This window comes from Haemaphysalis longicornis, unplaced genomic scaffold (genome assembly GCF_048455015.1).
Source record: "Haemaphysalis longicornis isolate Haplotype H1 unplaced genomic scaffold, Haemaphysalis longicornis Haplotype H1 scaffold_3, whole genome shotgun sequence".
Classification (NCBI taxonomy): Eukaryota; Metazoa; Arthropoda; class Arachnida; order Ixodida; family Ixodidae; genus Haemaphysalis; species Haemaphysalis longicornis.
Genome location: NW_027526335.1, coordinates 44,772,219 through 44,798,232, shown reverse-complemented (window position 1 = coordinate 44,798,232; position 26,014 = coordinate 44,772,219). Strand labels below are relative to the sequence as shown.

Sequence of the window (26,014 nt, the reverse complement as noted above, 5' to 3'; positions counted from 1 at the left end):
GCACATTTTAGTGTAACAAACCCTGGTACGCTGCATTCAAATGAAAGCTTCCAGTAAGCTTACGACGTGCACGTTAGCGTTTAAAAACACCTGAAACTTGTTTTTAAAGAAATATCAGGGACATACACAGATTATTAAAGAGAGAGAGAGAGAGAGAGAGAGAGAGAGAGAGAGAGAGAGAGAGAGAGAGAGAGAGAGAGAGAGAGAGAGAGAGAGAGAGTTGTATTTATTAAGGAAACAAACTTTTTCTGAAATGATACGATTTCGAGATGGCCAAATGTCCTAACAACACTGTATAATTATAATTTGGTTTGTGATACGTAAAGCAACTCATAAATTCGACAGATAGCAGGACAATGAAATTTCACTTCGGCAGATCCCGGCATACACCGAGTAAAATCGCATACACGGTTCTGGCTATAACCGCAAAGCCACTTTCTGCAGCACTACTCTAAATAAGGTGAAACAGACGTGTAGGAGCAAAAAGTGCGCGTTGTGGGACCAACGTTGAGCGTGAAGTTAGGCACGTTTTGAACCTTTTTCGAAGGAATGAATTCATGGTAAAACAAGAATTTGCTAGCGGCTACATGTTCGATCAGAGCTTAATCGCTGTTTTCGGTATGCTTTGCTGATAACTTTGATGCAAAGTTACCGGAGACATTTTTTTGTTTGTTTAGAGATTCTCACACGCCAAAGGCATCAAGCGCCCTCTCCTCAGAAAAAAAAAGGTATACTGGCACATAATTAGGCTCTCTGTTAAATTTAAGTTGCTGTCTTTAGTAACTGAATTTCATGTGAGGGTGTTCAGTTCAGTCCTTGCCAGCGTGGATCCTGTAGCCTTGGCGACACCTTTTTCATGCGATCCCAGTCAAGTTTCTCAACTTATTCATTTTTTTACCCATGTAGGTCACAGCATCTTTCACGTTATCGAATCCACCCGGCAAGCAGTGAAGTGGTCTACCACTGTTTGATGACAGGCAGGTGTTTGGTTATAATAATGCGAAGAGCAGCCACGGGGACCGCTTTTCCTGTGGTGGTTGATAACGGAAACGCCCATGAGTCGAGATTTCTGAGCCCGTCAGTAATTTAAGCTGCTCCGGTGGTGCAAATTCATCCAAAGCCGCCTCCGTTACAGGCTGCCTCATATCCCAGGTACAGCTTCGGCACACAAAAGCCCGAAATCTGAAATAAATTTGGATGCGAAGATGCTTCCGCGAGGACATTAGTAGGGGCCGCGGAAGCTTGACTTATTATTGAGTATTTCTTTTCGATCAACGAAATGTATTTTAAACCGCGGACCCCAGCCGAATGTTTGCGGTGCTATGGTTAATAACTATGGCTTCGCTTGTCGGGGTCAGTCATTGGTAATCCTGCCATCCGCGTACATAGTGAGACGTCTATTGTTCTTTGATTGCATTTATTGAGAGAAGACAAGGTGAAACGTTTTCTTCTGCGTCAAGTCTTTCTTGAGAATACGTCCAACGAGGCGAACGTATGGTCATTTTCTCATGTTGTGGCTTTAAAAAACACAAAACATTTTTTTATCGAATTTACGAACGGCCTAATCCACGGTATGGTGCACCAAGACACCCCTTGCCCCACCTACAAGCAGCGGGTGAGTTCGGTGGCCAGCAAGGGCCTTTCAGTCCAGTGTAGCCTGGTCGAAGCAGCCCGGTCAGCCAGAAAGGAGCAGGATACCCGGATAAGAAGAGTTATCGCACCGGGTGGGTGCTTAACCATCAGCGTTTGAAGCTCGTTATAATAACGTTTATTCACTCACTCCCTCTCCGTTCGCGTGTACAAAGCAACGGCGAACAAGCGCTTCAGGTCACTTCCGGTATCGCTCTTCGAACTGCCTCACGCAATCCTATCTATCTACTTCGCATTTTACGTGTCTACTCGTTGTATCACTGTGTGTGTGCTGATAGTTCTCCAGATAAAAGAAGAAGCAGAACACGGCTAGTTACAGCGAGCGCCGAGTTGCCTCTCTACGAAAGACCAGGCCACGAGTGATTCATTCAAACACAAACCAGTTTCCAAAACCTTCAGTCCAGTGCTACAAAACATATCGCAAAGCCATTTTGTTCTGAAGGATGCAAACGTCTGCTTCCTTTTTTTCTGCTGCTTTACGGAGCAAAGGCTACAAGCCACGCCGAAGCACTGCTGAGACTTCACTGAGACAAGGTAAACAACGTGGATTAGATTCGAAGGACACGCCACCACGTAAAGAAAGAGGTACAGACACGAAAGACTGCGCCCAGAGTGGCGAAAGGCGGCGGGCCACACTGGATGAATATCATGGGGCGGAGGGAACCAGGATGGAGAAGAGGGGGTAGGGGGCGATGGCATAAGCCCACGGATGCGGGGGGCCATTTATTCCCGTCAGGAAAACCCATTAGACGTGTCGAGGACAGCGCCCAGAGTCAGTGGCTGCCGGAGACAGCGGGCAAACAGCGAGAGCGGACTTATTTATTTATGGCACGCTAAACATGCCGGCCATCCGAGCCGTGCGATTCGGCGGGCCGATCCAGTTTGGGCGCGTGTTCAAACGAGATAGCCGCCCCCGAAGAGCGTTGATGGTGCGTCTCTTAAGAAACTTTGCGACGGCAGTGCGGCAGTGCCGAACAAATGTGACGGGCGTGACGGAAGTCTGCGGACCGGACGGATGGTGGTGGATGTGCTGTGCGTCTCATTTTAATCCGGCAAGTCCCGAACTCGAGGTCTTAAAAAACTGCTAAGATGTGTTAAAGCCCCCTAAATGTTACACAGCAGTAAAACAAGAAACAGAAAAACGCGCAGAAGAAGAAGGTCGATCAAACAACGCACAACAGCATTGATCTGTCCCGTGATGTACCCTCTGGGGTCTCAGTGCACAAGGCGTTGGACTGCTGAGCCCAAGGACGTGGGTTCGATCCTGCCGCTGGGGTCATTTCTTTTTCTTTTTTTTTATGTGGAGACGAAGAATGAAAACGCAGTGTGTCAGAACTTTGGAGCACGTTACAGATCTCCAGGTGGTCAAATGTGATACGGCGCACCGCACTGTTTAGTCATTGCGTCGACAAACAAATCGTTCGAAATTTGAATGCGAATCTGTTTCGCAAAGCACCCCAAGAGAGAAACAAAGGAAGAGAAATGTTTAACGAATTGATGAGGTTAGCCCCATTAACGGCGCGTTTGTCACGTCAAATGTGGGTGAATAGTGAGGCGAAAGAGAGATAAGGGAGACAACCAGGTAAAAGGTAATAAATGAGATAGAGAACAAAATTAAATAAAATGGAAGTGGAGAGTGAATGCAGTGACAGGAGAAAATTATCGAGGACGAGGGTTAGATAACCTCGGATAATCCTGAATCAGTTCCTAAAGCCAACACATAATTTGTTTCCAGCGCCGGGTCAACGTGGTACGGCGCGGCACCGGGAGGAAAATGCCCCGGTTCGTTACAGCTTTCTCCTCAATCGATTAGTGATTTATTCGGTCTACTGGTCTTTCTGGTACTACAAAAAATGCAGGCGGTTTTCTTCTACCATCACTTAGCTGTACTTTCCACAAATGGTATTGCCGCGTTTTGCTCACCTCTGGCGTACAAGCCTAAGTATTAAACGAAGTTAGTATGCGCCAATAGCGTTCAGGCGGCGTCGCGCCACGCCGTACAGTAGATTGCTTCTCCGCAGACAATTCTTTTTTTTTTTTTTTCAGGGAACATAAACTCACTGTCTACTCTGAGGCAGAACATGCTTTCGCGCTGTATTTCGGCGCCGTCTTCACAGCTAACAGTTGACGAAAAATTGTGCGCAAGAGCTGGCACCATAACATGCCGTGTAAACAAGATCGTGGTTTTCCCACCAAAAGGCAGAACTTGGTTCCGACACGGCCACAGCACGTGTGTTTATCGATGTCCGACCTCTCCCTGGTGCATCGTACATCGTTTTCTGGAGAGAACCTTTTCTGATCGGTCATGTTCGCCAAAAGCAAACAGCGACTAGAATAAAAGTCTGAAAGGTGACGAGCTAGCAAAGGATGCCGCGGGCATGCATCTTCACCGTCCATTTGTCAACCCTATCTCGCCGCTCGAAACGCCTGCGAGAAGCAGCCGCAGAAAAATAGACGACACAAAAATGTCAGTACAGTCCCTCTTGGCACGTAACATTTATTTTTTCCCTCCTATCCCTTGGAGGGAAGCGGATGGGGTATGGGAGCGGATTTTTTCCTGCACGTATTGGCGGGGTTTTTGCTTCACGGACGCGGCGGATACGAGCATTTGCCGGCATAAGTCAGTGGCGACAGAACACGAGTGAAATAAATGGGACGCCTGTGGGGACGGCCTCCGTGTGCGGACAGGACAGCTCGTCGCGACTGCGCGGTCGGGAAAAAGTAGGAAATATGTGACGAGGTGGCGCGAAGGCCAGCCTTTAACATCCGGTGTCTGGCGTTAGCGGCCGACGCACTCCGTTGGGGGCTGAATTTACGCTTGCGCTAAGGAAGCCGCATGGGCCCAGTCTTTAGGAAGCTGGCCTACTTGTGGAAGAGAAGCACTTTAAGCATGCTTTGATGGCCATAGGTTGCGAATAGGTGGAAACTTATGTGTACTCTCTCTCTCTCTCTCTCTCTCTCTCTCTCTCTCTCTCTCTCTCTCTCTCTCTCTCTCTCTCTCTCTCTCTCTCTCTCTCTCTCTCTCTCTCTCTCTCTCTCTCTCTCTCTCTCTCTCTCTCTCTCTCTCTCTCTCACACACACACACACACACACACCAATAACGACTGCAACTGTGTATGTGTGTGCGCGTGTGCGTGTGGGGTGGGGGGGGCGGTGGGGGGGGGGGGGGGGGGGCTAGTGGAGGGTTATTCATTTATATTCGTTCATTACTAAGGATCTGAAATGCGTATAAACCACGCACGCTAACAGGCATTTTCGCTTTTCGTCTCCTTCAGAAACACAGCCTGCGCGGCCGGGATCAAACCAACAAGATTAAGAATATCATGAAATTGCCTCGGCAAAATTTTTCCATGCGTCCTAGACTTACCCGTCACGCTTACGCGACGGGAACAAATGGAGCGGAGTTAAGTTGTAGCGGAATGATTTCATAGTGTGGTCGTGTACGTACGGGCAGGGTTTCGTTGTTTAGCTGTTGGCAACGAGCTTCCGCTGTGATTTAAAACGCTAATATGGTCATCGATTAATTTCCTGGAAAAAAAAAACATCGAATGAAAATGACGATGAATTACGGTATTCCACAAAAGAACAGGACGGGTTAAACTTACGTCAACCACGAATCCGTGTGTTACAAAGCGTTGACGCCCCCACAAGCCTGTTCGCGTTGTGAAAGACAGGTCGCGATTCCTACAAAAGGTTTCTTAACGCCAACGGCGCCCCGAATGCTTGACAAGACTGTCTGACAACCGAAAAAAAAAAGAACGCCCGATATTTAAATAGAATTCATCTTTCTGGTAGCAGCAAACAACCGACAAGATGAGGCGGGTTGGAGACACGCACTGAATTTGATTGATTGATTGATTGTGGGGTTTAACGCGCCGACGCAACGCAGGCGATGAGGCGCGCCGTAGTGGAGGGCTCCGGGTTAATTTTGACCACCTGGGGATCTTTAACGTGCGCCGAAATCTCGTACACACGGGCGTTTTTGCTTTTCGCCTCCATCAGAAAAGCGGCCGCCGCGGCCGGAAATCGAACCCGCGACCTTGTGCTCAGCAGCGCAACGCCTTAGCCACTGAGCCACCGCGGCGGGTACGCACTGAATTTCGCCGGCTGCAGTAATGGCGAAGCGGGAAAGAGGCGGCTGCGCTGCGATAAGCGGCTACCACAAGTCACGCCGGCGGCGGTGTCAGGTTGTTTTTCGCTGCAGATTTCGTGCCGGGCCTGCTGCAGACGCGAATGTCGAAAACGCTGCTCGAGCGGAAATTAAACGTCCCAAACCCGCAAACACGGGCACCACGCTTCCAGACAAAGTAACCGAAGACGCGGGGAGTCGGCTCTGTCGAAGCCCGACTGGCAATAACGGCAGCGCCGCGTTCGGAATGCCGCACCCAAAACCGGAAATTTGCTCTTCCCGAGAGTTCCGGCGGACTCAACGACAACAGGAAGGTCGGATCTGGAAGCTGTCGCCCCATTTTCTCCCCCACTGCAGCCGCCTGCAACGAAAGCCCCACCAGAAGGCAAGGATAGAAGGGCGAGAAAAGGGGAACAGAAAGATGGACTTATACGCAAAAGCTGCAACAATTGTTACCAATGGCTTGGCTCGGATGCTGTCTTCATTTCCGAAGGCGATGGCCCTCGTCGAGACGCAACGACCGCGCTAACCTTCGGGTTCAGGGAACTATCAAGGACAGAATTTACGAGCACCGCGTGTATCATGGCAACCGGGGACCTACGGGATCATACGCTGCAGAGGCCGTAAACAGCTTGGCAGCAGTCAACGCTGTCGAGTCTGCCGCACGAGTAACTGAAAAGAACCTTGGGAGACTTTTTTACGGTGATAGTCGGCAATACGAGGAGATATTGCTGGCGTACAACCACAGTTTGGTGTAATGCTTTGCTATTTTTTAAGGCGAAACTTATATGGCTTGGGTTCCCTGTGTTTTGTGTGTGTGTGTGTGTGTGTGTGTGTGTGTGTGTGTGTGTGTGTGTGTGTGTGTGTGTGTGTGTGTGTGTGTGTGTGTGTGTGTGTGTGTGTGTGTGTGTGTGTGTGTGTGTGTGTGTGTGTGTGTGTGTGTGTGTGTGTGTGTGTGTGTGTGTGTGTGTGTGTGTGTGTGTGTGTGTGTGTGTGTGTGTGTGTGTGTGTGTGTGTGTGTGTGTGTGTGTGTGTGTGTGTGTGTGTGTGTGTGTGTGTGTGTGTGTGTGTGTGTGTGTGTGTGTGTGTGTGTGTGTGTGTGTGTGTGTGTGTGTGTGTGTGTGTGTGTGTGTGTGTGTGTGTGTGTGTGTGTGTGTGTGTGTGTGTGTGTGTGTGTGTGTGTGTGTGTGTGTGTGTGTGTGTGTGTGTGTGTGTGTGTGTGTGTGTGTGTGTGTGTGTGTGTGTGTGTGTGTGTGTGTGTGTGTGTGTGTGTGTGTGTGTGTGTGTGTGTGTGTGTGTGTGTGTGTGTGTGTGTGTGTGTGTGTGTGTGTGTGTGTGTGTGTGTGTGTGTGTGTGTGTGTGTGTGTGTGTGTGTGTGTGTGTGTGTGTGTGTGTGTGTGTGTGTGTGTGTGTGTGTGTGTGTGTGTGTGTGTGTGTGTGTGTGTGTGTGTGTGTGTGTGTGTGTGTGTGTGTGTGTGTGTGTGTGTGTGTGTGTGTGTGTGTGTGTGTGTGTGTGTGTGTGTGTGTGTGTGTGTGTGTGTGTGTGTGTGTGTGTGTGTGTGTGTGTGTGTGTGTGTGTGTGTGTGTGTGTGTGTGTGTGTGTGTGTGTGTGTGTGTGTGTGTGTGTGTGTGTGTGTGTGTGTGTGTGTGTGTGTGTGTGTGTGCGTGTGCGCGCGCGCGCGTGCGCACGCGTGTGCTGTGTGTGTGTGTGTGTGTGTGTGTGTGTGTGTGTGTGTGTGTGTGTGTGTGTGTGTGTGTGTGTGTGTGTGTGTGTGTGTGTGTGCGTGCGCGCGCGTGTGCGCGTGTGCGCGCGCGCGCGCGCGCGCGCGTACGAGAATAAACTCCAGATGCTCCTCCTGTCTTTTAATCAAATCATGAGTCGTTCTATAGCGAGCGACCCGCCACGCTGGCTCAGTGGCTCAAGCGTTGTGCTACTGAGCAGGAGGTCGCAGGTACGATTTCCGGTCGCGGCGGCCGCTTTTCTGATGGAGGCGAAAAGTTAAACGCCCGTGTGCGATACTTCGGCGCGCGTTACAGATCCCCAGGTGGTCAAAATTAGTCCGGAGCCCTCCACTACGGCGCGCCTCATCGCCTGCGTTGCGTCGGCGCGTTAAACCCCACAATCAATGAATCTATAGCACGCAAAAAGGGGGGGGGGGGGGGGTGAACGTTCCGATGTCTCTGCAACTATCAGGCGGTCACCACGAAAGTGGCACGACGTTCATAAGATGATTTCGACCTTAATCTTGTATGTGGCACTATTTTTGAAATCAGTAGAGTCAAAAGAAAAGCCTGCCTTTCTTAGGGATGACTGCCGTCAACACACTAGAGAAATAAATTTTACTCATACATTTACCCTGGTTTCTGCGTCCCCCATCTTTCGTACGCGAAAAAGCTTTGCTGTTTATCCACCCTAGCAGAGTGGTATGGCTCACTCTTCTTTTAATAGTGGCAGTTATATCGACGAGGGCTTACCGTTCTCACGAGCGTGGCCACTAAAAGCACACACATGCACCCGAACAGGCCCCACACGTGCACCCAACGCAATCAAACACACCCATCCACCCACCCACACCAACCCACACGCGCACCCACCCATAAGCGCTCACGCACGCACGCACACACACACACACACCCCGCCCACACTAACGCACACACTCGTCTATCTCACACACACACACACACACACACACACACACACACACACACACACACACACACACACACACACACACACACACACACACACACACACACACACACACACACACACACACACACACACACACACACACACACACACACGCGCGCACACTCATGCAGACACACACACAGGTTAACCGCTTTACGGACCCACCTAGCCGGCCCCAGCCACCTAGTCTGCAAGCGCAGTGGTGTATAGTGCAGTCGTGCAGTTGGAGGAGACTCGCGACAGCTGAGTCCCCGGGAATATCCTCGGAAGCAAAAACCGCCAGGCAGCCGGCCATCGAGACGCCTCCCCTTCCTCCCTTCCCCTCCTCCTCCGTATTCGTCCAGTGCCGGCGCCGGTGCGCCCCGCGCGGCAGACTTGCTCCACTCGCTTGATAATTAGAGCCGGCTTAACCCCCGTCTCAGCAAGCAGGGAATCGTGCGTAATCCGGCCGGCCGAGTTATCTTGCGCTCTGACTACGTACGCCTTTGCGCTCTCGGGTCAGCGCCCGTAATCCGTCTCTCCGCCAAGCCCACCGTTGCGAACACTCGAGTGTCTGTTCGACCGCCTTCTTATTTTGTTACCGCTTCTTATTTATCCCAAGCTTTCGCTGCCTGCCTCACTGACGAGAAACGCGCCGTTTACACTTGGGATGAAAGTACGGGAATCGTAGGGCGATCTCCGGGAGGTGTTGTGGTAAGGCTGAGTCAAATGGTAACGTTTTGGCGGAATTCAGAGCCAGTTTATAGCAGAGCGGAGTTCTGGTCCCGGTATGGTACCCGGTAAACCTGCGCAAGCGCACTACCAGTTTTGCCGCCTATGCGCACGCGCAGTGGCGCCGGTCGCCTAGTGGGTACCGTACCGGAACCGATACATCGCTCTGCTATAACTTTTTAGTGACGTTGGCTGCATATACGCACTTGTTGCTGCAAAACGTTCTAATGTTGCGCTTGGTGCAAACCGCTGCTCTTCTGCTCTAACGTTCAGCAAGGTGTATCTCTTTCTTCGCTGCATACCTGTCTGCGTTTTCCGTGAGGATTATTAGGTCCGCCAGGTCGTACCACGAAATAACGCGACCCGCAGCTTCTTCTGGTCGCCAACGCCACTGAGAACGTTCTGACACGAGTAAGAACTCAGATACACATTAGCACGGGCTCAGGAATACGTTAAGCACGTGCTTAACGTATACCTGAACATATGCATAGCGCTTTTTTTCTGAGGCCTGTAGATAAAAGCGCCTGTACACGGGCGCTTTCATTTCTCGCCTCCATCAGAAACGCAAAAGAATTGAAGAAAATATGACCGCTTGCCTAAGGATCGGCAAAATATTTGATTGGTTGATTGTCTTTATTAACGAGGACACTCGTAGCTCAAGGAAGGGAAGGTATTATAAGGAGAAAAAACATTTGGATCGTGCCCTTCAGATAAAAATCCCCAACGCGATTCATTGTTGTAAACTAGCAGTCTAGTAAGCAGATTAAGTTTGAGTTATCGTGCTGTTGGTTCTTGCATAATTCTGCAATAACTAAGTCAGGTACGAGGCCATAAATACGCCTTTTTTTCTCAAGCAGGACAGTAATTTTTAACTATATCTGAAACGTTGTAACGCCTTTGCGTCTCATATTTGTTTTAATTCACACACTGAATTTTACGCATAGCGGAGCTAGTGGCTTGTGCGCACAGCCCAGGATTCGTGCAAAAAAGACAACTTAAAAGTGCTTACAGAGCAAACAAGCCAAACAAAAACGGTAACTTACAGCAAAGCCAAGAATCTGACACAAAATTAAGCAGAAATTAAAGTACGTGGTGATATGGGAATTGTGCGGTACAATTGGTTTCAAATTAAATCTCAAATTTATTCATGCCAATCCAAAATTGTGTTTGCAGTGGGAAGATCATACGGAACGAAATACCAGATTAGCCTCCTCATTTTAATTAATCGGGTGTTATATAAACGCAGTCCCCTTCACTTCAGTTCCCGCCACTATCCCAAATTTATTTATTCCAACACAAAAGTGTGTTTGCAATGGGCGGATCATATTGAACAAAGCACCAGATTACCACCCCCCTTAAAAAAATGTCATTTTAATTTATTCAGTATTACATAGGCGCAGTTTCCTTCACTTAAGTTCACGCCACTACCCCAAATTTATTCATGCCAATACAAAAGTGTGTTTGCACTGGGCAAATCATACCGAATGAAGTACCAGATTACCACCACCCCTCAAAAAAATGTCATTTTAATTTATTCGGTATTATATAAACGCAAGTCCCCCTTCCCTTCAGTTCCCGCCACTACCGCCGACTAAGCGTTCAGCGTGGCTGAACTGTGCCTGTTCATCTCAGTGCTGCCACGTAGTCCCCCCATGCGCGCGCTGCGCTCCGCAAGGCATTTTGGCGTCATCCGCCCTGAACGGCCCACGACGAGGGAATTTCAACTCACGCCCAATGCTCCCTCCCATTAGCGAACCGCCAACCCCGACCCGCCTGCTGACTATACCGCGAATAACACGGAGCTGCCGGACTCGTATTCGACTCTCACAGCGTCATTCCACACAATCAGACCTCGTGAACCCTCGACAGGAGGATCTCCCCTTCATTACGCAACCGGCACCACAACACCCGCCCCACGCGCGCCTGTATAGGGAGAACATTCGCAACAGTTCGGCCTACACCGACAGCGCTTCGTATCACCCCAGCCCGAGTCGTCGGAGCCCAGGGCGCGGGAGCGTTCCAATCAGACGAGCGCTGATTGCCTTCCCCGAGGAGACGCAAACCTCATTTTCGTTACAACGCCTGGCGTGAGGCGCTACCGGCAGCAACGTCGACGACGTCCCAGCTCGTTTCCGGCGACGCTGCGGAAGTCGCAGCGGCCGCCAGCAGCACCCGAAAATCACGCGACCGGCCTGCCAGGGAGACACCGCGTAACAAACGGGAGTAGAGAGCCGGAGGAGGCTGACGCTAACACAGAAACGGGAGAAGAGAGTCGTCTGCCACCGGCCGCCGCCAACGCACCCTGTTTATGGTTCCAGGAGGAAACACGCTGACCCCTCCCTCCCCAACAATCAGCGGCGGAGGGGAGTTCGTTTGCGGGAGAAATGAGGAAATAGAAAAGTAGCCCCGAGAAATCCGGTTAGGGAGCCCACCTGACAATCAGAACACGAAGGCTTAACTCGTGTGGGCTCGAAGGAAAAATAGAAAAGGAGAGGGAAATGATGGGAACAAAAATGATGGCGACGAAAAAGGGAGGTGTCAAAGGACAGCGACATGTGCGTGGCATCAGGGTTCGCGTCGTCTGGGCGCACCCTTACAAAAATGGGTTCTGAATTTCTGTTGACGTTTCATTGAGTTCTCATTGATTCAACGGAAAATCAACAGAAACTCAATGTTCATTGAGTTTACACATTGAGAACACAACGGAATTTTCGTTGTGGTCCGCACAATGATTTTTCTATTGTGGAGTTCTTGTTGACTTTTTGTTGTATTTTCAGTGACTCATGGTGATTATTTGTGAAACTCAATGTTCATTGAGTTTACACATTGAGAACACAACGGAATTTTCGTTGTGGTCCGCACAATGATTTTTCTATTGTGGAGTTCTTGTTGACTTTTTGTTGTATTTTCAGTGACTCATGGTGATTATTTGTGAAACTCAATGTTCATTGAGTTTACACATTGAGAACACAACGGAATTTTCGTTGTGGTCCGCACAATGATTTTTCTATTGTGGAGTTCTTGTTGACTTTTTGTTGTATTTTCAGTGACTCATGGTGATTATTTGTGGGCAAGTCATCAGCAACTGATGCCAAATACTATCTGCATGCTTCTTCGACATGGACAGCCACGTGCACTAAAACTTTAATACCCACTGTCCTGGATGTATGAGCCTAATTAGGCAGCATCTTAGCATATTTTTGTGCAGTGTGAGTATATTAAATAAGTTGCATTTTTCAAGGAAGTTGCATTTTGTACAGGTAGCCAGCTTTCACAATGCAACTCTCAGCGCTTTCTTGTACATATGGCAACATATCCATACGACATGCATGATATCATAACGATTTCGAGATGTCTTCAATATCACAAAGATTTCAACGAAAATCACATAACTTTTACATTGTCGACACCTTATGAATTCAACGACATTTCGTTGTCCTCAACATCATGAAGGTCCAATATCGCAAAGATTTCAACCACTTGTCGAATAAGTATAACGACATGTCTTTAATGATAAGGACTTCTACTAGATGTCGATATACTGCAAGATTATAAAGGTCTGATATCGTAAAGAGTCAAACAACATGTCGAAGATCAACAACATGTTCATGATATAAAGATTTCAACGATGAGTCCTAGACGTTCTGCAACATGTCTTCAAGGTATTCTTACAACATGTCACATATCGCACAAATCAGCGCGTCATGTCTGATGCTTTGTGTAACATCTCGCAGACAATATATGTTCTGCCTTGTCAGCATTGGAAGCATACAAAGTACAAGATACAGCACAAGGTAAAGTACAGTACAAACTCTGATAACTTGCTCTTTCAGTGTGACCGAACAAAATTCAAATTCTTGTTTATACTGTTGTTTTATCAATGTTTCTAGAGTGCATATTTCAATTTCAGCCATTCAGTTAACCCATAAAATTTACTTGTCCATACTACAAAATATCCGCTGCTTCACCATTAGCTAAAAATTTGTCTCCAGATATCATTAAACAGCAGCGTCTATATCTGGTATAGACGCTAGACGAAAACGTTTGCGTTCTGATTTTTCCCTTCTAGACGGACGATAGCATAACGACAACGATGTCAAGATATGCTTTGACTCATACCACGGCAAGCACAATCGTTTGTTGCTGAAGCCTCGGTTGCTCTTCGTCAACAACAAACTGAATCGGCCGGACAGTTTTTTTCGATTGCGTGTTTCCATTTCTGCGCAGGCCGGCGGGGGCGGCCCATGTTACATCTTTTTCGCTCGTCGCTGCCGCCCACAGTACCTGTTTGCTGCACTTATTACGTCGCCGCCACCACATGCTTCGGTCTCTTTAATATTGCCTTGCATTATCCCCAACTTGTTACAAACTCAGAGGTTTTCGCTGCTGTATGCGCCTGACATGCCAGGAGTGACATCGCTTGTAGTTTTAGCGCGATGTTGCTTGTCTGCAAGATCGGTGCGTGACAAACAAGCGTTACCAACGCCACAACGGCCACAATTCCAACGGCGCATGCCATTTCCTTCGTGGCTACCGTGGCTTGCGAAGAAAAGATCGCGGGTGACCTGCGATAGCTTTGCTTGAGTCAAATAAGGGAGCTCCGGCTCAATTGCTCGGAGTACTAACAATGTGACCTCGTCTGCAAGATCGGTGCGTGAGAAACAAGCGTTAGAACTGTCAGAATTCCAAAAATGCAGCATTGACTAGACACAAACGACAATTTTCATTGCGGGCTTGCGTACTCATACAATCATTTTAGACGTTGCCTGAAGTCCCGCGTGTATGGCCGAGTGGTTACGTCTTCGATTACTGTTTTGAGGGTCCGTAGTTCGAATTCTCGTCGGATGTTTTTTTTTTTTTTCTTTATGAAGGTTTTATTACCTCTTCTTTTTTAAAACCATAGTAAGCGCCTGTTCCTTGCTTTCAATCACACCGACGTTTGCCACCCTCTTCCTAAACCCAAAGTAGTTCGTTTTCTCGCACCTCCTCTGTAGAGAAACCCGCCGTGAAAACAAAACCAAAACTAACTTTAAAACCTTACAATTTAAGTATATATGTCAGTTAGTTTACTGTTATTCGCTTTTGCGTTTAAAAACCTCAAATTCAAGTTATAAACACTTTTAATACTTTAAAAGCAGGAAGTTAATTACCAATAACACAATTTTCGTCAAACACAGAAATGCTGCTATTGCAGTCTGGCAACTATCACTCCCTTTTTGTGTGTTTGTTTATGGAGTTGGTTTTGTGCGGAGTGGTAGCTGGGGCGATTTGTTCAGTTTTATCTATTTCAAGCTTAAATCATAGTTATAAAAGCTTTATAGGGTGACGATCATCGCCTCAACGATCATCGCGCGTCAAAGGTGGATGACATTGCGTCCGAACAAAGTGTCGGTGTCCTTGAAGGGCAAGACGAGCGTGAAGAAGGATTTTAGGCGGGAAACGTCGTTTCTGCTGGGGTGAGTACGCATTTTTTTGTTTTTCTGTTCTTGTTCGGAACGAGTTCTGGTGCTTATGGGTCAGTTATTCGGTAGACCCCCATCTCATTTGCTCTCAGAGCCTATGCGATATAGCATACTTGTTTGGCGCCTTGGATTTACCAGTCTACCGTTTCCGCAGCCGTCAGCATCAATTTACGCTGAAGCTAGACCTTTGTTGCGATGCTCGCGCTGTAGAACGCGGCAGCTAATTATTTGACATCACGCAAGGCTCTTAAACACCGGTGCGTTTGTTTGTTATGTGTCTCTCAAACAGTGCCTTTGCGGCGACTGTTAATTCCGTGCAGTGCGCTTCGCAGCTATTACGCTCGCGAGACCGGCTGCCGCCGTCGCGACCCGTCTCGTGGTCTTCGGGCCGCGATATGCGTCGTGGTATGCGTGCCGTACTCGTGAAGCTCACATTCACATACGTGGAAATTGAAGGTGAAATGCGCGCGCGTGGTCTCGCAGGGGCGCCTGCCCACTCAACTCTATTTATATTGGAGAATCGAACTTGCAAAGGCAAGCTAGGCATTGAAATGGAGGAGCCTCAACTAGTACACACCAGTTCCGATTGAAAGCTAGCGATGCATATGGGCTGCTAGCAAGCGTTCCATGCAAATTAGCATAGCAGTGAGCTTTGCATATATCAGGCATACCCCACTCACAGAACCTGCGTGCCTAATAAATACATTACTCTGACCTAAATTTCAGTTTGGGTGTTGCGGGAATGTTCTTATTAGGGCCTTGGAGGTTACTCATTAACGATTAATAATCTGCTTAATGTAAGCATTCGTGGTTTGTGTGTGCTTTTCTTGTATTTCATCAAGTGCCACCACACTCACAGATTATGCACTTTCAGGTGCTGCTGCTGGCTGTCCGGGTTGGCTGGCTGGCTTTCAGTCCAGTTTCAAAGGCTTTGCCAGGGCCCTCCGTGGCCAACTGACACTGCACCTGCTGTACCCAAGTACTGCCTGGCCTTTCCTTGGTGCTGGGTACGCTTTGCCGCCAGGAATAGTCAATCCTTCATCCATCATCTGGCCGCTTGGACCACCCGTTCAGGAGCCAGCGCATTTGCTCAACGCATCGGTCCAGGCACCGCTGCCACATCAGTGCACCCACTGATTATGTACTTTCAGGTTAGTTATTTCATGTTGGAACCTGTCATAATGTATACCTGTTAGCAGTGCTCTAGCCCCTGGTTATTTGAAAGTTTCATGAAGCAGTGTTGTGCATTTTGAGTGTGTCATTGCTTAGCAGGGATATTGAAGCGAATCTGGGGCCAATGGCTAAAGTGCAAGAATAGAAATTGAACTGACTTTGAAGCAAGTATCCGTATGTAATCAAGCCAAGCAAACATTTAGGATTTTCGATATGGTTTTGAATTTGCAATACAGACTGGTGTGGAGCTACTTTCCATTTTAAGTAAGCTTACAATATTATCTACTTCAGATCATACTGTTATTAATCACACTATACCGAAAAGTACATACCGCAGTCTGTAGATTTTGTCGGCACTTTTTTCGCAGTCTCTCATGACAGGCACTATTCTCAGTGGTTGGAGGATAGCCGAGGTAGCACCAGTCTTTAAAAAAATCAGGGACGGTACTTCACCATTAAATTTTCCTAACAAGCACCATACGCAGGGAACATTTCATCCACTCTCAAGTTGCTAATTATTTATAATATCACATTCGAATATCAGCACGGTTTTCACAAGGGTTACTTGAGAATTTTTCGCGTACCCAAGCTGCAGCATAAGTGTCTGATTGATTTTCGATGGCTTCCCGTCGATGAAACGGACCAAACATACCTCCAAAGAACAGAAACGTGCGATAAGGATTGAGCATGAGGGTGATTAAACAGCGCTTCCAAAAGCAGCGTACCACCGGGCTCATTCTGGCAAATTTGCCTGGCTCTAAGTCTGCGATTTAGCGCAACGACCCATTTACGGTGACACTCAAGCGACGCAGGAAATTTGTGCAGCCAATAGACTCCGCACATGCAGACACTTGTTTTGTCATGGTGCACTTCGCACGGTTCTTGCATGAGCACTTTTGCTTACGCTGATTGTTGGTGCAGCCAGTAACGACGTAATCACGCCTGCCCGGACAAGTAGCTTCTGAACATCGCCAAGTAAAAGGCAATGATGGCAATTTTCCCAGAATTCCGAAAATAAACATCAATTGAGGATAAAAAGGTCAGGCGTCCTGCTGGCAGGACGAAACGTGGCCTCACAGGCAATGCCTGTCAGGACAAAGTGGTGTGGACTGGCCCGCCACCTTAGTGGGTTAGGAACAGAATTGATGGGCGAACGGGACACCTCTTGGAAGAATTAAACGTTCTCCTTAGGCACTGCTAAACTTGTTGCTGCTGAAATGCCAAATAAATGACACCGATTTTCGATGCCGTTCGGTGCGTCTGATATTCACGCATGGCACGGAGCAACAGCGTGGGACTCAGCGTCGTCTGCTCGCCCCGCAGTCCGAAAGAATTGGTGGCGCCCAGTGCAGGATGGAAATTGTTGTCTATCATGTCTGCCATAAAATATGCCCATGTGGTTGAGATTTCGGCGCATGTAAAGATGCGCAGGTTGTCAAAATTAATACGGAGCCCTCTACTATGGCTCACCTCACAGTCTGTGTAGCGTTGGTGCATTAAACCCGAGAATCAATCAATTATAATTTATGCTTCATCTACATTGAAAAGAAAACACCTGAAAATCTTTGTCCCCCAGGTAGAATCTCTGTCACCGCCACTGTATGTAATTTTATTGCACTCTTACCTCGCAGTCGATTCCACCCAGATCCTGTGCATAATCGCTCAGCATTGGAAGCTCAGGCGGAGGATGGTCATGCGCTCAACATACCAGAACACTGTCACTAGAGCACCTCTCAAACTCTCGTACTCCTCAAGAAGTGCGCAGCATGCCTGGGGGGGCACAGTAAAAACAGTGCCTCTTATCACACGCCACCACCACATGAAATATCGTTGCAGCTTTAAGTGCATAAATTTTCCTTATTCGAGCCACAGTCATTTGAAGCAATGAAAAAAAAAATAAGGCAATCAGCGCGCGGAGATGACACAGACAGTGCAAAATTACCTTATCTGAGCCGCTGTCCGCACCTGTCCAATTGTCACGCTGTGCTAGCATTCATCGTGCAGCCTGCTTCGTGTTTGTGGTTGTAGGAGGCGTGAACAGCGCAGTGCGGAATTTCGAACCAAAAACAATGCTGGGTATCCCTTACGACAAGGCATTCGCAAACCCACAATCCTGCAGAAAGAACACCAGCCACACAAAAAGTTCCTGCTAGCACCACGCCGCAAACCACATTTCGCGTATGACCCTCGTGCACTGCTAGCCAATGAAAAAATGAAGGAGCAAATTGGCCTAGTTGTAACTAGGGTTCACTCTTTTCAATTTAAATAATTTAAAAAATCAATAACAGTCTGCTCATTTTATTTTGCTGAATCGGGTGCTAAAAAAAGGTCAGTTTTTTATGGATAGTTGCATGAGTCAGGGCAAGGCATCGTACTGCCTACTTTGTGTGCATTACAGCCATCTGACTATTTTAGCCCACATAACCTTTCATCCAGATTGACCTAACAGCACCCAAATGGTTTTTTTGGCCTTTCTACCACAAAGCAATACACCCACGGTGTACTGCAGTGGGCACTTGGCAAACACTTTAATGAATTCTTGAAACGCTTGTTTAAACAAGCCGAAAGCCTGTTGAGGTATGCATGTTCACCCATAAAAACTAAAAATATACATTTAAATTAAATCTATTCGAAAAGAATTTTTAGTGGATCAATGCCAAAATCTGTAAATGAATTACCGTAATATTCTGAGAAATTGTTCATGGGTACTCAAACTCTTCATTGTCTCGATCCTGGAGTTCATGTTGGTTCAACTGCTTCGGTTTTATTTTCTGCTCGCAGGTTGACATTGGGGGCGGTGTGCTAATTGAGAAGGGGTACCTGGATCAGCTGGTGCATGCGTGTGCGAGTGGCCCTGGCAAATTTGCCAGGGCTCTTTTGCGCCATGTCTTCACTCCGGAGGAGCTCAAGGGGAAAACTCTCTTTGGAGGGAAAGGCAAAGCCCAGGGCGACACTCCTACAAAGCCAGGGTTGGACCCCGTGCGGGTGAAGGCTGTGGTCGGTGAGTGCACATGATTTGCATTTAGAGTGCCAAGAACAAAGCTGTCATCTTTGTCAACTTGTAGCTAATCACCCGTTTTTCTTCATGTGCACAGTGAGATCAGTGCATCCCTTTTATGCTTTTTGGGAAAGTGTCAATTTTTGCACACTTTTATTACTAATTCTGAGAACTTGCTGAACACGTTTTCATTTTTTATAGTAAATCATAAATTCATTCTATCTCTTGCAGGCTACACGGGCCAGAAGTTTCCAGGTGTGAGCGCCGGTTACATAAAAAATAACCTATCATCGCTTTTGAATCGGGAAATAAAGTAAAAAGTGCACGCTGAACACCTTGTTTTTCTTTTTGCATGTCTGCATGAGGCAGAATTTTTAGTCACATGACATGCACTACTGCCACACCATAAACTCGTGTATTGGTGGTGCGATAAAATGTAGATTCTTGTTCAACCTACAATGATCGCAAAAACCTTTGAAAGAAATCGCAGCAGAAACACATTGAGCATTCGTGTAAAACTCAACAACATATCAACAGAAACGCATGGGGCACTCGTAAAAATCTCAACAAAATATCAACAGAAACGCATGCGGCACTCGTAAAAATATCAACAGAAACACATTGGGCACTCATAAAAACCTCGACAAAATATCAATACGAAATTCAGTGGAGACTCAACGGAAAGGCAACAGAAAATCAATGGGAATTCGACGTAAGAAATTCAACGGAAAATCAATGAAACCACGGTGGCCACTTTTCCTGAAAAACTCAACAAATCCTCAACACAATCTCAACAGAAATTCTTTGGATACTCAACAATGTTTGTTGAGTGAATTCAACAAAATTTCTTATGAAACTCAACAATCATTTTTGTAAGGGCAGGAAGCGGGTCACGAAAGTTTTGCAGTGTGGACGTGATGTCGACGTGCTTACTATAATAAACGGGGATAATGCGGGATGCAGCGAGAATGCTCTTCGCGGCAGTCCTTTTTGACAGGCGCTTTTCAAATAAAGGTCTGCTTTCACGAGCTCAGATCATTGACGCTAATTCGGCGTGTGAGAATTTCTCTTGGTTGGCTGCCTCTATATATTTTTTATGCAGTATTCTAGAAAACAGCCTAGCCACGACATGCAGCGCAATAAGTATTTTCCTACAACCAATTTTATTCAAACCTAATTTCAGATTCCAATGCGTTCGCATTCATCACGATTTGCATGTCTCAGTTGGCGTTTTCAGATCGGCTCAACAAAACAAAGTGGCCGAAATTTCCGGCAAAAAGGACTTCCTGGACATGCCGGTGAAATCCTCTGTAAGTGACAAAAAATTCGGAGGGCCCGTCTTTTTTCCTTTAACGCTTATATTGTTCCTGCAGGAGTCTTTCTAGCAATGCAGTCACGTAAACGGTGAAGCCGACTCAAGGGCGCAATGTAAGCTTTGTAAGGTGTAGAACTGCGGATTCCTGGGCGAGTTGGTGTTCCACTCTTAAAAATTTTCTAACGCATGCCGACATACCCAGTAGGCAGAAGTGACACGACGGCGGCACTCTGTGGTGTCTCTCCTTTCCTCTGTGTAAGTCTGTACACGCTAGAAAATTTTGAAATCGGTGTACAGCTTGATCATGGTAAAGCTGGCTTTCCCGCAAAACTTTCTGCGTTGAAGCCTACTTAAACAGGAAAAATTGAGCTATTTCGTACTCCGCGACATCGTATGCTCTGCAATAGTGGTATCCGCAGATTAGTACACCTTAAGAGAAAGCTTACTTGCTCCCGTAGTTTTTTTGTGACAATGACACTTTGATCAAGCAATCATTTAGCTCAAGATATCAATCAAACGAATGCACACGCGCGCGCACGCACGCACGCACAGACACGCACGCACACACACACACACACACACACACACACACACACACACACACACACACACACACACACACACACACACACACACACACACACACACACACACCTTTCACATAACCTTTTCACATACAACCTGAAATCGCCAAACGGCGTTTCTTTTATGCGAAAGCAAATCTACGAGTTGAATGGGAACGATTTCTAATGCAAGAGAGGGAGGAGGCAAATCCACGGTTGAACGCTATTGCTTGCCACACCACCGGCTACAGACCAGCTCCGTGTAAACAGCCCTGCCAGTTCCTGGCCCGCGGCGAAACAAAATTCCCGCCGAAGAGGCTTACCTGCGCCCCTGCTACAGTCGCTCACCCGTGCCGTGTACACGGCTGGCGGTGCTGCCTTTCGGGGCTAACGAAACGGGACGCGGGATTTCTCGGCCCATCGCGCCTAAGACGCGTCCCCATCCGGCGTCGGCGACCTAGGTCTCCCATGGCAACAGCACGCGCCGAGGCCTGCGCCTTGGGGCGGCCTTTAATTACAAAACACTCGGAGTGCGCGGCCCCAAACGTCGCGCGCTCTCTCTCAGGAGTGCGCGCACCGCTGATTCAATTCGCCAAGGGCCGGCTCCATTGAATCGCGCTTCACACTGAAGACCCGCAGCCGCCTAGCTCCGCTTCGCCGGAGCGTGCTTTCTCGCAGACGTCTCCCTTAAGGTCACCTGCGCTTTCAGCGGCTTTGCGCGCGGGGTCCCTCTTCCGGCCAGCAAGGACATCACGGCCACCCATGCGCGCGCATTCCTCGATTCTTCGGGGGTGCCACGGCAGAGTTTCGTAATACGCGCCAAAAGTTACTCGTGCATAGCTCTGCACGAGACTTGGATACGAAGGCGGACGAAAACGGCTTCGGTAGGGTGGCGCACACCAGTATTCCTCACGTAGAATTTCCGGACGTATGGAGTGACTTTAGCGCCGAAGCCAGAGTTGTTGTTGTAATATGTATTTATCAATCCTAATTACACTCCGTGCCTTGACCTTTGTCATCGCCGGAGGGGGAGATGGGGGAAGGGAGTTGGAGGAAGGGGGGGGGGGGGCAGTGAGTGTCCCGACTAAATGTGGTCCTGTACGGCGGCTTCTCGAACATATACGAGAAGAGAGTCGAGGACCGTCTTCCTGTGTTCTGTAGACCCTTCTGGATGGGTCCACTCCCGCAGCGTTTCTGGCCTGACTTGACGAGGAATCAGCGCATGTGAGCGGTTTCTCTATTCCTTCAAGGCAGGGCAGCACCATAGCAGATGGTCAAGGTCAGCGACTTGTTGGCTTTCAGGTGATCCGCACTCCTTGCAGGTACCGTCGCCGGGGTGTAGACAAAAGCGTGCCATGGTGTGCGGCGTTACGGCAGTGTTCGTCCGAATGCGTCGGAGTGTTACCGTTGCCCACCGGTTATAACCGGATGGGATAGGGTCATCATTTTCGGGTAGACGAAGTCGAAGCGCTGCACGTCGCTCAGCACGTGCTTTGGCAATAGCTACTTCGCAGTCATACTCTTGGTCATTCCCTTCCTCTTCCAAGTCGTCGGGCAGCCGCTCCAAAGATGGAGGTGTCGACGCCTGGACAGCGAGGAAGACGTTCGTCGGTTACGACGGAGGTTTCTGGAAGCCAGAGTAGCGGGGTAACTGCTTCTCGCTCGATATTCTTTCCGGAAAACTTTAGAAGTAATCGCCATATGTGACGACGGCTCCAAGTTCCAGATGCTGGGCGCTGGTGAACAGTGGATAATGAGAGTGAGTAGGATAATGGCGTCTGAGGCAACTCTGCGTAAGCCTTTTTTCATTCGAAAGTTAGGATATCTGTTTTGAAAAGTTATATGTCATTTTAGAAGGCATTCTCTGCCGGTATCGGTATACCACAAGAGTAAAATAGGCTTATAAACACACAAAGCGACCATCCCGTCGAGTGAACGTAAAGTGGTACGTACCGTCGCAGACATAATTTTTCACCTCCAAATTTTATCACATGGAATCAAGAAAAAAGAAAGACATGGGGACGAACAGGTCAAAGGGAAAGGTTGGACCATTTAATTTGTCTGAATTTTTATGTAGCATGAAGTAGCTTGAACAGAGCAGCATGAAGGCGATTTTGTACGCCGGCTAAACACTCTGTTTTCTAATAAAGAGCTTCACTCTCACTTGACTTCACTTCACTCACTCACTCATCGAGAAATCATATTTATTATCATCATTGATCTGCACGAGTGAATGCTGTACATGCCTCGAGTCGTGCAGGACGTGCAGTGATGTGTCATTATTTCATGCCTCACACGCACTGAAATGGGCCACTGCAGTCTCTACTCTGAACTTACACAGGCCCAAACAATACTTATTCTCAGAGCAAATTAGAGAGTCTGTAAGAGTTTTACACTCAGTGGACACACCAATCCACTTTCAGCTATGCGGGATAACCACAGTGTATGAGGTGGAAGGTTCTACTAAGTTTGCCGTCCCTAGTTCACAGCAAAAATAAAACGTAAACTGGCTTTCTCGTAGTTGCAACAGATCGGGGAGGAAAGATTGATTATTTGTTTTAGAGGCTCGGGCTGTTGGCGTCTCCTGTCGTCGTCGTAATTGCCGTCTCATGTAGTCACGCTACTAAAACACCGGGACACTCGTTTCCTGCTCGCGCTGAAACGTAACGCGTACTAAAAAGAACAAAACACCGGCACACTCGTTTACTCCTCGCGGTGGAACGCTTGGTAAGACACTCGTTTACATCTGGTGCTAGAACGCTTCGAATCGTGCTACACAGACACGATACTTTTACAGCGAAGCTGTATAGCTCTACCCTCCTGCGGTTTCATCTCCGTTGGCAAAAACGTCAAGACGCCAAGAATACACTTATAGACTGCGTGCTTCGCTCCTCCCCACGTTTCACGTTAGTGGAGATGGCCCAACATTTTTTGTTTTGTTTTGTTTTAACAAAGAGGATGTCCGATCTAGGGGAAGCAAGTCAGGTGTTGAATTTTAGGGGAAGCTTCTTAACGGCAGCGCAACGAATCAGAGAGCCGAGCAACGCGAGGGAAACAGGACCAACCATCTCGAGGAGAGGCTAGAGGTCGCCCCGTAGTCCACTGAATAACTCAAATAACTCGTTCTCAATGTGACCTCCCCCCCCCCCCCCCCCCTTCCTCCTCACGCAGCCCCCCATATTTTTCCGGTTTTCTGAATATCGCGGTTCGTAGGAGAATGATGAGAGGTGTGCGTTGGCCCCAGGCTGCACGCAGCGCGAATATGCACGTTATGCAACCAGCTGGCCCCCTTTTTACCAGAAACTACCTCATCAATTTCACTTTTCCACGCGAAATTGCGCATCAAGCAACCATCAATCTCGGAAAACAAAGCGCGCCTGTGCATACATAAATCTCAGCATGCCGCCTGGGGCCACAACGCGGTATCATTTGGCGTTTCCCTCGGGAATCGGTCCGCTGCAAAGCTTCGCACAAAGCAAGGGTGTCGTAACAGCAGCGACTGCATGAGCTCCAAGCCAGGCCACCGCGTGGGTTTGGAATGGATAGGACGAACGGGCGCTCTTCAAAGGAAAGAGAAAAGCTGTCAGCAGCAGCAGCAGCAGCAGCAGCAGCAGCAGCATTACTCCGGCGAACACGCAGCGGCTGCATTCACACCTCTGCCCGAACAATGGAACGAAACGAAGCGGGGCTTTTGTCTTGCCTCGGAGCCGTTTTATTTGTGTGTCGCACCGTTCCCTCGCCCGCGCTTCATTTGCGCCGCTGGCGTCGAGCCCGACGGAAGGTGACCGCTTTACCCCGAGGATAGAAGAGGATCCCGGTCGCATCACAGCGGTATACGCGAGCGCCCGACGCGCGTTTGACGTTCCATCGAGGCGGAGGAGGAGGGCGACGACGAGGGGGCATTCAGCGCGCCAAGAATGCCGAACCGATTTGTGTGAGCCTGCGCAAGCCCGAGCCGCGCCCGCGCCCTCGCCCCACCTTCACATTTTCTCTCGGGCCCAACTCTCCCACAACGCCGGCACTGGAATTTAATTTGCGAGCGCTGGGGGCGTCCGACTGCCGATGCAAAATCGAGCGGAAAAAGCCGGCCGTGTGTGTGTGTGTGTGGTTGCGCGATGGGAGAAGCGGGGGCTGGCATTGCGACGGAAAGAGGGAGAAGGAAAGACGGAAAAGAAAAAAAAGAAGATAATGGATGGGGAAACGTGATACCCGGGGCGACGAAGCAATGAGCCGCCTCGCGCTTAGAAGTTAAATTATTGTCGCCGTCGCCATGACCCAGGGTTCTGTTCAAACAATAAACGCGGCGCCCGAATTCGTGCCTCCGTTATCAGGTGCTTGCTACAGCAGCGTTGCGCGGGGTATGCTTGCGTGACTAGAGCTGAGGCTAGGGTGAATTTCACAATCTGAGATACCTTATTCAACATTGCTTTGCACTGAAGTGACCTAGATTTTTTTTCGCCAACGAGTGGGCGCAGTCCCGGGTATAATTCCGTCGGCACGCGGATATCACTTAAGAAACAGCTGACGATAGTAAAAAACGTTCGCAACGCGTTCGTTCTTTCATTAACGGAGACTTCAAACGCGCTTTCATTTAGGAGTTGTAGTACCTGGCTCATGAGTGGTGCAGGTGTTCCGCTGCGTATGAATGGACAAACACGCGTTAACACACAACGCCAAAGAGAAAAAGAAGAAAAACAACGAGAAAAAGATGACCTCTTCCTTTTCCTACTGCAGCTCGCGAACTTCTCACGTTATTCAATTTCTTTTCTCACTGAGTCGTCATTTATTGTCCCTCAACGAAGCGCCTTTGTAGAGCGTTTTTTTTTAAATTCTTATTTGGTACTGGACCGTTGCTAGTGATATAGCTAGAAATTTGCGCTGTCTTGGTGAAGAAAACAATTACCATCCCCTCTTAAACCAAGTTGAAGGAAGCGCATAAGTTAGAAATGCGTCCAACCTTCGACGAAAGGGCGTCCAGTCCATCGTAAGACTTTCAAATACGCCAATCGAAGACGAAGAACGAACCCATGCGACGATTTTTCGCGCACTAAGCAAACGAATCTACGAACGATCTAAATGTATACCGATACGCGGCTTATCAGATAAATGTACACTACTGCGCTCCTTCTTCATGCTCGATGTGTGGATTATGTTAACTAAAACCGTTCCTTTTTCGCGATTTCCAAGTAACCGTTTTCACGCAATGGAAGACCGGTTTCAAGCACGCGCCGCGTGTGTCCAGATATCTTATTTCATTTCATTTATTGGTACCCTCAGGACCGGGAGGTATTACAGAGGGGAGTGGTACTTGCACATGGGGG

At 48.3% G+C, this 26,014-nt stretch overlaps 2 protein-coding genes across 5 annotated transcripts in view; one reads left to right on the top strand and one right to left on the bottom strand.

The window, feature by feature from the left end:
• Shrm (shroom) overlaps positions 1–26,014 on the bottom strand; it is a 495,848-nt gene that overhangs the window by 217,612 nt on the left and 252,222 nt on the right. The gene's annotated exons all lie outside the window — the stretch shown is intronic.
• LOC144174368 (uncharacterized) lies at positions 14,258–19,147 on the top strand. The gene is made up of 4 exons (XM_077703036.1): positions 14,258–14,638; positions 15,519–15,795; positions 18,599–18,818; positions 19,047–19,147. Exons 1-4 carry the CDS (start codon positions 14,547–14,549, stop codon positions 19,130–19,132), a joined length of 675 nt encoding a protein of 224 aa, XP_077559162.1. The 5' UTR covers positions 14,258–14,546; the 3' UTR covers positions 19,133–19,147.